At 40.6% G+C, this 13,994-nt stretch overlaps 1 protein-coding gene across 3 annotated transcripts in view; it reads right to left on the bottom strand.

Moving 5' to 3' along the window:
• The window catches only part of TCOF1 (treacle ribosome biogenesis factor 1), a 312,533-nt gene that overhangs the window by 90,039 nt on the left and 208,500 nt on the right, over positions 1–13,994 (bottom strand). The window contains exons 20-23 of one of the 3 annotated variants that reach the window (XM_053718654.1): positions 10,940–11,149; positions 10,577–10,762; positions 9,454–9,591; positions 9,181–9,342 (exon numbers count right to left, since the gene is read on the bottom strand). In XM_053718654.1, the coding sequence (XP_053574629.1) occupies positions 9,181–9,342; positions 9,454–9,591; positions 10,577–10,762; positions 10,940–11,149 (696 nt within the window). The remainder of the gene's footprint in view (positions 1–9,180; positions 9,343–9,453; positions 9,592–10,576; positions 10,763–10,939; positions 11,150–13,994) is intronic. The other 2 variants (XM_053718655.1, XM_053718656.1) reach the window with 2 other exon arrangements.

Genomic DNA, 13,994 nt, shown 5'->3' with positions numbered 1-13,994 from the left:
CTGATAAATGTATTTCTTTTACGATATGACGAGTCCATGGATTTCATCCTTACGTAAAGGGATATTGCCTCCTGGTCAGCAGGAGGAGGCAAAGAGCTCCACAGCAGAGCTGCATATATAGCCCTTCCCTTCCCTCCCCCTCCAGTCATTCGACCAAAGTTAGGAAGAGAAAGGAAGAGCCAAGGAGCAGAGGTGACTGAAGTTTAACAAAAATAAAAACCTGTCTATAAAAAAAAACATAATTTATGCTTACCTGATAAATTTATTTCTCTTGTAGTGTATCCAGTCCACGGATCATCCATTACTTGTGGGATATTCTCCTTCCCAACAGGAAGTTGCAAGAGGATCACCCACAGCAGAGCTGCTATATAGCTCCTCCCCTAACTGTCATATCCAGTCATTCGACCGAAAACAAACAGAGAAAGGAGAAACCATAGGGTGCAGTGGTGACTGTAGTTTAATTAAAATTTAGACCTGCCTTAAAAGGACAGGGCGGGCCGTGGACTGGATACACTACAAGAGAAATAAATTTATCAGGTAAGCATAAATTATGTTTTCTCTTGTTAAGTGTATCCAGTCCACGGATCATCCATTACTTGTGGGATACCAATACCAAAGCTAAAGTACACGGATGATGGGAGGGACAAGGCAGGATTAAGCGGAAGGAACCACTGCCTGAAGAACCTTTCTCCCAAACACAGCCTCCGAAGAAGCAAAGTATCAAATTTGTAAAATTTTGAAAAAGTGTGAAGCGAAGACCAAGTCGCAGCCTTGCAAATCTGTTCAACAGAGGCCTCATTTTTGAAGGCCCAGGTGGAAGCCACAGCTCTAGTAGAATGAGCTGTAATCCTTTCAGGGGGCTGCTGTCCAGCAGTCTCATAGGCTAGGCGTATTACGCTCCGAAGCCAAAAGGAAAGAGAGGTTGCCAAAGCTTTTTGACCTCTCCTCTGTCCAGAGTAAACGACAAACAGGAAAGATTTTTGACGAAAATCCTTAGTAACTTGTAAGTAAAACTTCAAGGCACGGACTACGTCCAGATTATGTAAAAGACGTTCCTTCTTTGAAGAAGGATTAGGGCACAACGATGGAACAACAATCTCTTGATTGATATTCTTGTTAGAAACCACCTTAGGTAAAAACCCAGGTTTGGTACGCAGAACTACCTTATCTGCATGAAAAATCAGATAAGGAGAATCACATTGTAAGGCAGATAGCTCAGAGACTCTCCGAGCCGAGGAAATAGCCATCAAAAACAGAACTTTCCAAGATAAAAGTTTAATATCAATGGAATGAAGGGGTTCAAACTGAAATCCTTGAAGAACCTTAAGAACCAAGTTTAAGCTCCACGGGGGAGCAACAGGTTTAAACACAGGCTTAATTCTAACTAAAGCCTGACAAAATGCCTGAACGTCTGGAACTTCTGCCAGACGCTTGTGCAAAAGAATAGACAGAGCAGAAATCTGTCCCTTTAAGGAACTAGCTGATAATCCTTTGTCCAAGCCCTCTTGGAGAAAAGACAATATTCTAGGAATCCTAACCTTACTCCATGAGTAATTCTTGGATTCACACCAATAAAGATATTTACTCCATATCTTGTGGTAGATTTTCCTGGTAACAGGCTTGTATTAAAGTATCAATGACTGACTCGGAGAAGCCACGCTTTGATAGAATCAAGCGTTCAATCTCCATGCAGTCAGTCTCAGAGAAATTAGATTTGGATGATTGAAGGTCCTGTCTTAGAGGCAGAGTCCATGGTGGAAAGGATGACATGTCCACTAGGTCTGCATACCAAGTCCTGCTTGGCCACGCAGGTGCTATCAGAATCACTAATGCTCTCTCCTGTTTGATTTTGGCAATCAGTCGAGGGAGCAGAGGAAACGGTGGAAACACATAAGTGAGGTTGAAGAACCAAGGCGCTGCTAGAGCATCTATCAGCGTCGCTTCTGGGTCCCTGGACCTGGATCCGTAACAAGGAAGCTTGGCGTTCTGGCGAGACACCATGAGATCCAACTCTGGTTTGCCCCAACGATGAATCAACTGAGCAAACACCTCCAGATGGAGTTCCCACTCCCCCGGATGGAAAGTCTGACGACTTAGAAAATCCGCCTCCCAGTTCTCCACGCCTGGGATATGGATTGCTGACAGGTGGCAAGAGTGTTACTCTGCCCAGCGAATTATTTTTGAGACTTCTAACATCGCTAGGGAACTCCTGGTTCCCCCTTGATGGTTGATGTAAGCCACAGTCGTGATGTTGTCCGACTGAAATCTGATGAACCTCAGTGTTGCTAACTGAGGCCAAGCCAGAAGAGCATTGAATATCTCTCTTAACTCCAGAATATTTATTGGAAGGAGTTTCTCCTCCTGAGTCCACGATCCCTGTGCCTTCAGGGAATTCCAGACTGCACCCCAACCTAGAAGGCTGGCATCTGTTGTTACAATTGTCCAATCTGGCCTGCGAAAGGTCATACCCTTGGACAGGTGTACCCGAGACAACCACCAGAGAAGAGAATCTCTGGTCTCTTGATCCAGATTTAGCAGAGGGGACAAATCTGTGTAATCCCCATTCCACTGACTCAGCATGCATAATTGCAGCGGTCTGAGATGAAGGCGCGCAAATGGCACTATGTCCATTGCCGCTACCATTAAGCCGATTACCTCCATACACTGAGCTACCGAAGGGCGCGGAATGGAGTGAAGAACACGGCAAGCATTTAGAAGTTTTGATAACCTGGACTCCGTCAGGTAAATTTTCATTTCTACATTATCTATAAGAGTCCCTAAAAAGGAGACTCTTGTGAGTGGGGATAGAGAACTCTTTTCCTCGTTCACTTTCCACCCGTGCGACCTCAGAAATGCCAGAACTATCTCTGTATGAGACTTGGCAACTTGAAAGCTTGACGCCTGTATCAGGATGTCGTCTAGATACGGAGCCACTGCTATGCCTCGCGGTCTTAGAACCGCCAGAAGTGAGCCCAGAACCTTTGTAAAGATTCTCGGGGCTGTAGCCAACCCGAAGGGAAGAGCTACAAATTGGTAATGCCTGTCTAGAAAGGCAAACCTTAGAAACCTATGATGATCTTTGTGAATCGGTATGTGAAGGTAGGCATCCTTTAAGTCCACTGTGGTCATGTACTGACCTTCTTGGATCATGGGTAGGATGGTCCGAATAGATTCCATTTTGAAAGATGGAACTCTGAGGAATTTGTTTAAGATCTTTAGATCCAAAATTGGTCTGAAGGTTCCCTCTTTTTTGGGAACCACAAACAGATTTGAATAAAAACCCTGTCCTTGTTCCGTTCGCAGAACTGGATGGATCACTCCCATAACTAGGAGGTCTTGCACACAGCGTAGGAATGCCTCTTTCTTTATCTGATTTGCAGATAGCCTTGAAAGATGAAATCTCCCTTGTGGAGGGGAAGCTTTGAAGTCCAGAAGATATCCCTGAGATATGATCTCCAACGCCCAGGGATCCTGAACATCTCTTGCCCACGCCTGGGAGAAGAGAGAAAGTCTGCCCCCTACTAGATCCGTCGCCGGATAGGGGGGCCGTTCCTTCATGCTGTCTTAGAGGCAGCAGCAGGCTTTCTGGCCTGCTTGCCTTTGTTCCAGGACTGGTTAGGTTTCCAGGCCTGCTTAGATTGAGCAAAAGTTCCCTCTTGTTTTGAAGCGGAGGAAGATGATGCTGCACCTGCCTTGAAATTTCGAAAGGCACGAAAATTAGACTGTTTGGCCTTTGCTTTGGCCCTGTCCTGAGGAAGGGTGTGACCCTTACCTCCAGTAATGTCAGCAATAATTTCCTTCAAACCAGGCCCGAATAAGGTCTGCCCCTTGAAAGGAATGTTGAGTAATTTAGACTTCGAAGTCACGTCAGCTAACCAGGATTTAAGCCATAGCGCCCTACGCGCCTGGATGGCGAATCCGGAATTCTTAGCTGTTAGTTTAGTCAAATGAACAATGGCATCAGAAACAAATGAGTTAGCTAGCTTAAGTGTTCTAAGCTTGTCAATAATTTCAGTCAATGGAGCTGTATGGATGGCCTCTTCCAGGGCCTCAAACCAGAATGCCGCCGCGGCCGTGACAGGCGCAATGCATGCAAGGGGCTGTAAAATAAAACCTTGTTGAATAAACATTTTCTTAAGGTAACCCTCCAATTTTTTATCCATTGGATCTGAAAAAGCACAACTGTCCTCAACCGGGATAGTAGTACGCTTTGCTAAAGTAGAAACTGCTCCCTCCACCTTAGGGACCGTCTGCCATAAGTCCCGTGTAGTGGCGTCTATTGGAAAAAAAAATCTAAATATAGGAGGTGGGGAAAAAGGCACACCCAGTCTATCCCACTCCTTCCTAATAATTTCTGTAAGCCTTTTAGGTATAGGAAAAACATCAGTACACACCGGTACCGCATAGTATTTATCCAGCCTACACAATTTCTCTGGTACTGCAACTGTGCTACAGTCATTCAGAGAAGCTAATACCTCCCCAAGCAACACACAGAGGTTCTCAAGCTTAAATTTAAAATTAGAAATCTCTGAATCAGGTTTCCCCGAATCAGAGATGTCACCCACAGACTGAAGCTCTCCGTCCTCATGATCTGCATATTGTGACGCAGTATCAGACATGGCCCTTACAGCATCTGCGCGCTCTGTATTTCTCCTAACCCAAGAGCAATTGCGCTTGCCTCTTAATTCAGGCAACCTGGATAATACCTCTGACACGGTATTATTCATGATTGCAGCCATGTCCTGCAAGGTAATCGCTATGAGCGTCCCTGATGTAATTGGCGCCATATTAGCGTGCATCCCCTGAGCGGGAGGCGAAGGGTCTGACACGTGGGGAGAGTTAGTCGGCATAACTTCCCCTTCGTCAGAATCTTCTGGTGATATTTCTTTTATAGTTAAAGACTGATCTTTACTGTTTAAGGTGAAATCAATACATTTAGTACACATTCTCCTATGGGGCTCCACCATGGCTTTCAAACATAATGAACAAGTAGTTTCCTCTGTGTCAGACATGTTTAAACAGACTAGCAATGAGACTAGCAAAGCTTGGAAAACACTTTAAACAAGTTTACAAGCAATATAAAAAACGTTACTGCACCTTTAAGAAACACAAATTTTGTCAAAATTTGAAATAACAGTGAAAAAAGGCAGTTACACTAACGAAATTTTTACAGTGTATGTAACAAGTTAGCAGAGCATTGCACCCACTTGCAAATGGATGATTAACCCCTTAATACCCAAAACTGAATAATAAAAGACAAAAACTTTTTTTTTTTTTTTGTTTTATTTTCAAACAGTCACAACAACTGCCACAGCTCTACTGTGGCTTTTTACCTCCCTCAAAAACGACTTTGAAGCCTTTTGAGCCCTCCAGAGATGTCCTGGATCATGCAGGAAGAAGCTGGATGTCTGTGTCAGTAATTTTAGCTTCACAGAAAAGCACTAAAATAGGCCCTTCCCACTCATATTGCAACAGTGGAAAGCCTAAGGAAACTGTTACTAGGCAAAATTCAAGCCAGCCATGTGGAAAAAAACTAGGCCCCAATAAGTTTTATCACCAAATACATATAAAAACGATTAAACATGCCAGCAAACGTTTTATATTACATTTTTATAAGAGTATGCATCTCTATTAATAAGCCTGATACCAGTCGCTATCACTGCATTTAAGGCTTTACTTAGATTAGTTCGGTATCAGCAGCATTTTCTAGCAAATTCCATCCCTAGAAAAATATTAACTGCACATACCTTATTGCAGGAAAACCTGCACGCCATTCCCTCTCTGAAGTTACCTCACTCCACAGCCATGGATCTTAGTTACTTCTGCTAAGATCATAGAAAACGCAGGCAGATTCTTCTTCTAAATACTGCCTGAGATAAACAGTACACTCCGGCACCATTTAAAAATAACAAACTTTTGATTGAAGAATAAACTAAGTATAAAACACCACACTCCTCTTACGACCTCCATCTTGGTTGAGGCTTGCAAGAGAATCACTGGATATGACAGTTAGGGGAGGAGCTATATAGCAGCTCTGCTGTGGGTGATCCTCTTGCAACTTCCTGTTGGGAAGGAGAATATCCCACAAGTAATGGATGATCCGTGGACTGGATACACTTAACAAGAGAAATAACAGGGTGGGCCGTGGACTCGTCATATCGTAAAATAAATAAATTTATCAGGTAAGCATAAATTTCCTTTTCTTTTACAAGATATGACGAGTCCACTGATTTCATCCTTACTTATGGGATACAATACCAAAGCTATAGGCCACGGATGAAAGGGAGGGACAAGACCGGAACCTAAACGGAAGGCACCAATGCTGGAAGAACCTTTCTCCCAAAAACAGCCTCAGATGAAGCAAAAGTATCAAATTTGGAAAAAGTATGAAGAGACGACCAAGTTGCAGCCTTGCAAATCTGTTCAACAGAAGCATCATTTTTAAATGCCCATGAGGAAGCCACAGCCCTAGTAGAATGAGCTGTAAATTCGTTATGGAGGCTGCTGTCCAGCAGTCTCATATGCAACACAGATGATACTCTTCAGCCAAAAAGAAAGAGGTAGTCGTAGCTTTCTGACCCCTATGTCTCCCAGCAAAAACAACGAATAATCAAGATGTTTGACGAAAATCCTTAGTCGCCTGCAAGTAGAACTTCAAGGCACGGACTACGTCCAAATTATGCAACAGACGCTCCTTCTTAGAAGAAGGGTTAGGACACAAGGAAGGAACAACAATTTCCTGATTAATATTCTTGTTGGAAACAACCTTAGGAAGAAAACCAGGTTTGGTACGTAACACCACCTTATCAGCATGGAAAATAAGATAAGGAGAATCACATTGTAAAGCCGAAAGCTCAGAAACTCTGCGAGCAGAAGAAATAGCAACCAAAAATAAAACTTTCCAACATAATAACTTAATATCTATGGAATGCATGGGTTCAAACGGAACCCCTTGAAGAACTTTAAGAACTAAATTCAAACTCCAAGGAGGAGCAATTGGTCTAAACACAGGCCGGATTCTAGTCAGGGCCTGACAAAAAGATTGAACATCTGGAACATCTGCCAGACGCTTGTGCAATAAAATAGACAAAGCAGAAATCTGTCCCTTTAAGGAACTAGCTGACAACCCTTTCTCCAATCCTTCTTGGAGAAAAGATAAAATCATGGGAATCCTAACCCTACTCCATGAGTAGCCCTTGGATTCACACCAATAAAGATATTTACGCCATATCTTATGGTAAATCTTTCTAGTAACAGGCTTGCGTGCCTGAATCAAGGTATCAATGACCGTATCAGAGAACCCCCGCTTAGATAAAATCAAGCGTTCAATCTCCATGCAGTCAGCTGCAGAGAAATTAGATTCGGATGATGGAGGGTCCCTGAATGAGAAGGTCCTGCCTCAACGGAAGCTTCCACGGCAGCAGAGAGGACATGTCCACCAGATCGGCATACTAAGTCCTGCGAGGCCACGCAGGAGCGATTAGAATCACCAAAGCCCTCTCCTGTTTGATCCGTGCAATCAATCGGGGAAGGAGAGCAAATGGTGGAAACACATAAGCTAGGTTGAACGACCAAGGCACTGCCAAGCCATCTATCAGTTCGGTCTGAGGATCCCTGGACCTGGATCCGTATCTCGGGAGTTTGGCATTCTGACGAGACACCATCAGATCCAATTCCGGTCTGCCCCACCTGAGAATCAGGGTGGCAAAGACCTCCGGATGGAGTTCCCATTCCCCCGGATGAAACGTACCATTTAAAATTAAAAAAAAAGTCTTGCTTGAAGAAAATAAAAACTATCATTTTATCACCTCTTTCACTTTACCTCTTCCTATCCTATTACTTAGTATAGGCAAAGAGAATGACTGGGGGTGGAGAGAAGAGAGGAGCTATATATACAGCTCTGCTGTGGTGCTCTTTGCCACTTCCTGTTAGCAGGAGGATAATATCCCACAAGTAAGGATGAATCCGTGGACTCGTCGTATCTAGTAGAAGAAATAAGCACATGATGTAATTATTATTAAAACAAGCTATAATTAATTCTACTTTTGCCACCAAGTAATGGATTAAAGATATTTTTTTAATTCATCTAAGAGAACTTTTTTTTTAAGCATGTATGTATGTATATACATAGGTATGAAGTGTATGCATATGTATCTATACATCCCATGACCCTGCAAAGCTCACAGCCCTGGGTGCTCTCCCGCACTCACAGACAGCTGCACAGCTTTCAGGGACTAAGTCATTTAAATGGACAATCAAGTCCAAAAAAAACTTTCATGTTTCAAATAGGGCATGTAATTTTAAACAAATTTCCAGTTTACTTTTATCACCAATTTTGCTTTGTTCTTTTGGTATTCTTAGTTGAAAGCTAAATCTAGGAAGACTCATATGATAATTTCTAAGCCCTTGAAAGACGCCTCTTATCACATGCTTTTTTATTTGCTTTCCACAACAGGGGAGAGCTAGTTTATGTCAGCCATATAGATAACATTCTGATAACAACCATGAGTTGTGGCAGACACTGCACTAATTGGCTAAAATGAAAGTCAATAGATAATAAATAAAATGTCATGTGATCAGGGGGCTGTCAGAAGATGCTTAGATACAAGTTAATTACAGAGGTAAAAGGTGTATTATTATAACCATGTTGGTTATGCAAAACTGGGGAATGGGTATTAAAGGGATTATCTATCTTTTTTTTTTTTACTGTCCCTTTAACACCAGCCATGTCGGGGAGAAAAGCCCCTAGGGAAAATGTCAAAACAAGGACATTTATTAAGGGCCTGTGTCACCCTTGTTTGGTTAAAAGCATGCATTGTGTGGCTGTAGGTTAGGGAACCAGGGAGGAAGAGATCTTGACGTGGTCATGGGCCTATCACCTTTTGGCCAAATGCTGTTACCTACTCTATCATTTTGCTTTAAATCTATCTATCTTCTTCTACATTAACCAACATTTTTTTTTCAGGCTAGCAGAGGTGTCACTCTTCACCTATACAGCTATGGACGTTGTCTTAAGCAACAACTGATACCCAAGTGTTAATTTCAATTTTATAAATTTTACTTCACATTTTTTCATGCAAAATCATTTTCAATGTATATAAAACTACTTTAATATTCATGGCAGAAATATTATAAGTATAGTGTTCCTTTAATAGATTGGCAGGAGGGCTCTCAGCGTACCTGTGTAACAGTTTCCTCTTCGCTTTCTGATGAGTCGCTGGTTTCTGACACATCAGCTGAGTCCATTTTTGCTGATGTAAGAGCAGCTTTTGGTCCTGTACTCTGAGCTTGCTGGGATGCTACAGATATGCCCTTTTTACCGTTGGAGAGAGCTGATGTTGTCTTTTTTTTAAAATACATAAATAATAATTATAATAATCATAATGAATAAAGTCTCACATACCTAACTTTAAACCCCTCCCCTTGCCAACTGCTTGTTTTTACATTACGTACCTTAGCTTCCATTCCCTCGTCACTGTCTGATGAGCCACTGTCTGAGGGACGCGCAGTATCTTTACCTTTTACCACTTTAGTTGCATTTGTTGTGGATTTTGCTAGAGATGCTTTGTTTGGAGTCACAATCGGAGCCTTCTGGAAGAAAAATGCAAAGTTTAAAGTTTAAGATTCATATAATCCCGTATTTAACTCCACAGCTGCCATAGGCCATGGACAAATACCTGGCTCTAGGGTGCTTAGAAAATTGTCCCTGGTGTAATGCTATTCTGAGTGTGATACTTTAGCAGATAAGAAGTGCAGGGGTCACAGAATGCACCAGAACCGTTGCATACTTCTTCCACCTGGCTGCACAAGGCAATTAGGATCAGTGCTCTAATCCTCTCCCTATAAATTATTATATTAAAAGGGGATTGCTGTGAATTTTTTTAGCACTATTGACCCTGCAAGTCTTTGTGTTTAACCACTTTGTGGGGGTTAAAGTCCTGAATGGGAAGAGCAGACAACTGCTGGTCCTCAGTAGACACAGCTACCGACTGGGAGGAATGTAAGACTGCCGATTGGTGCACTGGCCCTTTGTGGGATTAAACACATAGACTTGAAGGGTCAGTAGAGCTTAAATGATGGGAATTAATTGTTGCACTACAATGTCCTTTTAAATACATAATATACATCTCACATGGAAACATTTCTGGCTCCTACACTTTTTTCCCCTAGTTCCTCGGCAGGGAACACATGAACCCTTTAAGAGAGCACTGAAAACTTGCTGCACATCACACTATTTTATGCATCAAGAATCATGACACACATACATGCATATATACATGCACACACACACACACATTATAGTGCCTTGACCATTATATGTCTAACACTGCTATAAATATTGCTGCCATTGTTACTGCTGAATCAGCGCAGGAGATAATTTACAAACAGTATGTTTGTGATTGGCCACAGCACAGGAAATAGAATAATTATATAAAATATAAAATATTTGCAACAAAAAAACAGTTTTAAAAACTCATTTTATACGCAAATCAATATAGTGATTTAACCTGGATATATAATTATGCCCATTTAAAAGAAAGCAGTATGAAATACAATAATAAAGCTACATTTCTACCTTCACAGAAAGCTCTTCGTCACTGTCTGAGGAGTCACTGCTGTCAGAACTCTCAGCAGCTGCAGTTGGCTTCAGTGTTGCAGGGGTCTGAGCAGAAGCCTTTCCCTTTGCTGCTGTGACATTCGTTGCTGCAGGTGTCACATTTCCCGGTTTTGCTTTGACTGTAGGTGGCGTTTGAAGGGTAAACTTTCAATAGTAAAATAAAGAAAAGTTAAAACCCAATAACTAAACTTATGTGATCATGCACAAAATAGCTAAGTGAAGGGCTATAGAAAACACCAATAGAGCTGAAATATCAGATCTTATTTCCCAACATGCCCCATTCCCATATACTACGTCATCCCTCAGCTACATTGTAGTTACCGTTTCATCGTCACTGTCTGTGGTATCACTGCTTACGGAGCTATCTGCTGCCTTAGGCTTCCCAGTTACTGGAGTCAGCGTAGAAATGCCTTTCCCTTTAGATGCACTGACATCAGCTGGTGTGGACGTCAATAACGGCTTCATAACTGGAGTAGCAAGATTCTTCTTTGCGGTCTTGGTGGCTATAGGTGTGGGTAACACTGGCTTTTTCTAGAAAATAATGAAAAAATGTGTTGAAAGTAAATCCCTTCCCTACTTCTGGCACTTGAGAGGTTAATTATTGTAAATGAACGCCTGTCAAACTTACAGCATTACTTCAGAATGGCCTATAACCCACTGAAGTCTGATTCTGTGAGATCTGCAGTACCCGAGATCCTCCCCCCCTCCCCAGAATATCTGATGAGTCACTACGCACTATGCTTTCATCGCCTGGCTTTGGGCTGTCACAGCTTTGGCAGGAATTGCTATATTCCCTTTCGCTATCTCATCTGGCTCACTAGTAAAAATATAGATCATCATTTAATTATTGCATTGCAAGAGATCTCCATACAAAAAAAGGGTTCTAAAGGATTTATCATTTTGTAAGCTAAATTTGCATGGTTTGGCAGTTCAAAAGATAAAGGGACATAAAACCCATTTTTTTTTCTTTCACGATTTAGATAGACTGTGTGATTTTAAACAACGTTCCAAATTACTTATATTATCAAATTTGATTCATTCTCTTGGTATCCTTTATTGAAGGAGCAGCAATGCACTACTGGGAGCTAGTTGAACACATCTGGGCCAATGAAAAGTGGCATTAGTGTGAAGTCACAAATAAGCAGCTAGCTCCCAGCAACGAATTGCTGCTTCTGAGCCTACCTAGGTATGCTTTTCAAATAAGGATACCAAGAAAATGAAGTTGTTTAAAATCTCATGTTCTGTCTGAATAATGAAAAAAAAATTGTGGGATTCATGTCCCTTTATTGGGACATGAAAATCAAACATTTTCTTTTATTATTCTGATAGAGAATACAATTTTGAACAACTTTCTAATTTACTTCTATTATGTAATTTGTTTCAATCTCTTGGTATCAGTTGTCGAAAGAGCAACAATGCACTAATGATTTCTAACTGAACACATGGGTGAGCCAATCACAATCGGTATATATAAGCAGCCACCAATCAGCAGCTAGAAGCTAGATTCTCTGCTGCTCCTGAGCTTACCTAGATAAACCTTTTAGCAAAGGATAAGAAGAGAAGGAAGCAAATTCAATAATAGAAGTAAATTGGAAAGTTGTTAAAATTTGTATTCTATATCTGAATCATGAAAGAATTTTTTTGGGTTTCATGTCCATTTAAGGACAGATATAACTAAGCTCTGGCACTGATCAAGCACCATGTAGCATGTTGTAGGGGCAAATTATGGACTCAGCAGGATACAATACAGTCTGTAAAAATGTGTGTTAAAGGACCAGTAAATACAGAAGATTTGCATAATCAACAAATGCATGATAAAAAGACAAATGCAATAGAACTTAGTCTAAAAGGGACAGTCTAGTCCAAAACAAACTTTCATTATTCAGATAGGGCATGTCATTTTAAATAATTTTCCAATTTACTTCTATCATCAATTTTGCTTTGTTCTCTTGGTATCCTTAGTTGAAAGCTAAATCTAGGAGGTTCCTTTACTAATTTCTAAGCCCTTGAAGGCCACCTCTTAGCTCAGGACATTTGGCTGTTTTTCACCACTAGAGGGTGTTAGTTCATGTGTGTCATATAGATAACACTGTGCTCACGCACGTGGAGTTCCTAGGAGCCAGCACTGATTGGCTAAAATGCAAGTCTGTGTATAAGAACTGAAATAAGGGGCAATTTGCAGAGGCTTAGATACAAGATAATCACAGAGGTAAAAAATGTATTAATATAACTGTAGACTGTCCCTTTCAATTCAAATAAATAGTTGATTTTCTTCTGACAAAGTTAGGTCTATTTCCACGCCTCCTGTATCATGTGACAGCCATCAGCCAATCACACATGCATATAAGTAAATGCTGTGAATTCTTGCACATGCTCAGTATGAGCTGGCGACTCAAAAAATGTAAATATAAAAAGACTGTGCACATTTTATTAATATAAGTAAATTGGAAAGTTGTTTAAAATTGCATGCTTTGTCTGAATCATGAAAGTTTTTTATAGACTTGACTGTCCCTTTAAGCAATTGCTCATCAGAGGATGATTTATTTTTTTGAAGAGAGCACACTTCTGAATAGGTTTTTAGAAGGTGGTTATACAAAAGAAATGATTGATCAGGCCTACAGAGATGTAAAGATGTGAATAGAAACAACAGTTTTTAGATCTAGAAGACAAAAATGTAAAACTATTGCAGAACATACTTATATCAACAAATTACATACAGGTTTTGTTAAAGTAAAGCTGTTTAAAATTGCTGCTCTATCTGAATCCTGAAGTTTAATTTTGATTTGAGTGTCCCTTTAAATAAGTATTTTTTTTCTATGAGCAATTATATATTTTACGCGGTGTTCAATTTGATGTGCATTTAATTCCTAGACAGCTAAAATTCTGGCTAAAAAAAATACTATATTATATTGGGACAATTATAGTAGAGGGAATTAAATATAAAACCCCAAGGATATCCTAACGCAGTTCCATACATTTTTCCAAAAAATATATAGCCACCTGTAGAAATTAACAAAGATGTTAAAGAGAGTTTTTGGGGTGATTTTAATCTACCGAAAATCCATCCTGATGAAATATTATTACTAAACAAAAAGATTACACTAGAAGAAACAATCAAAGCAATTAAAGTGAAAGTTAAGTCAGAGCTTTTGCTATTTATATTGCGAAATTGCATTAAAATTGAACGTTAGTTTCATTCATGGTTTTTTATTAGATTTGCCTAAATACCTTTTATTACTTGCTGAGTTTGTTTAATCTACTATCAGTTCCTCCACCCTTGATTATTTTTTTTTTATTTGACTGTGACGAAACCATCGGTATCTAACCGATTGGTTCCCCCATTGGCGTCTCCAGCATCTAGAATAAAGTCCACGGC

The sequence above is a fragment of the Bombina bombina genome, chromosome 6 (assembly GCF_027579735.1).
Source record: "Bombina bombina isolate aBomBom1 chromosome 6, aBomBom1.pri, whole genome shotgun sequence".
NCBI lineage: Eukaryota > Metazoa > Chordata > Amphibia > Anura > Bombinatoridae > Bombina > Bombina bombina.
Note: the sequence above shows the minus strand (reverse complement) of the source record. Positions and strands in the feature narration are given on the sequence as shown.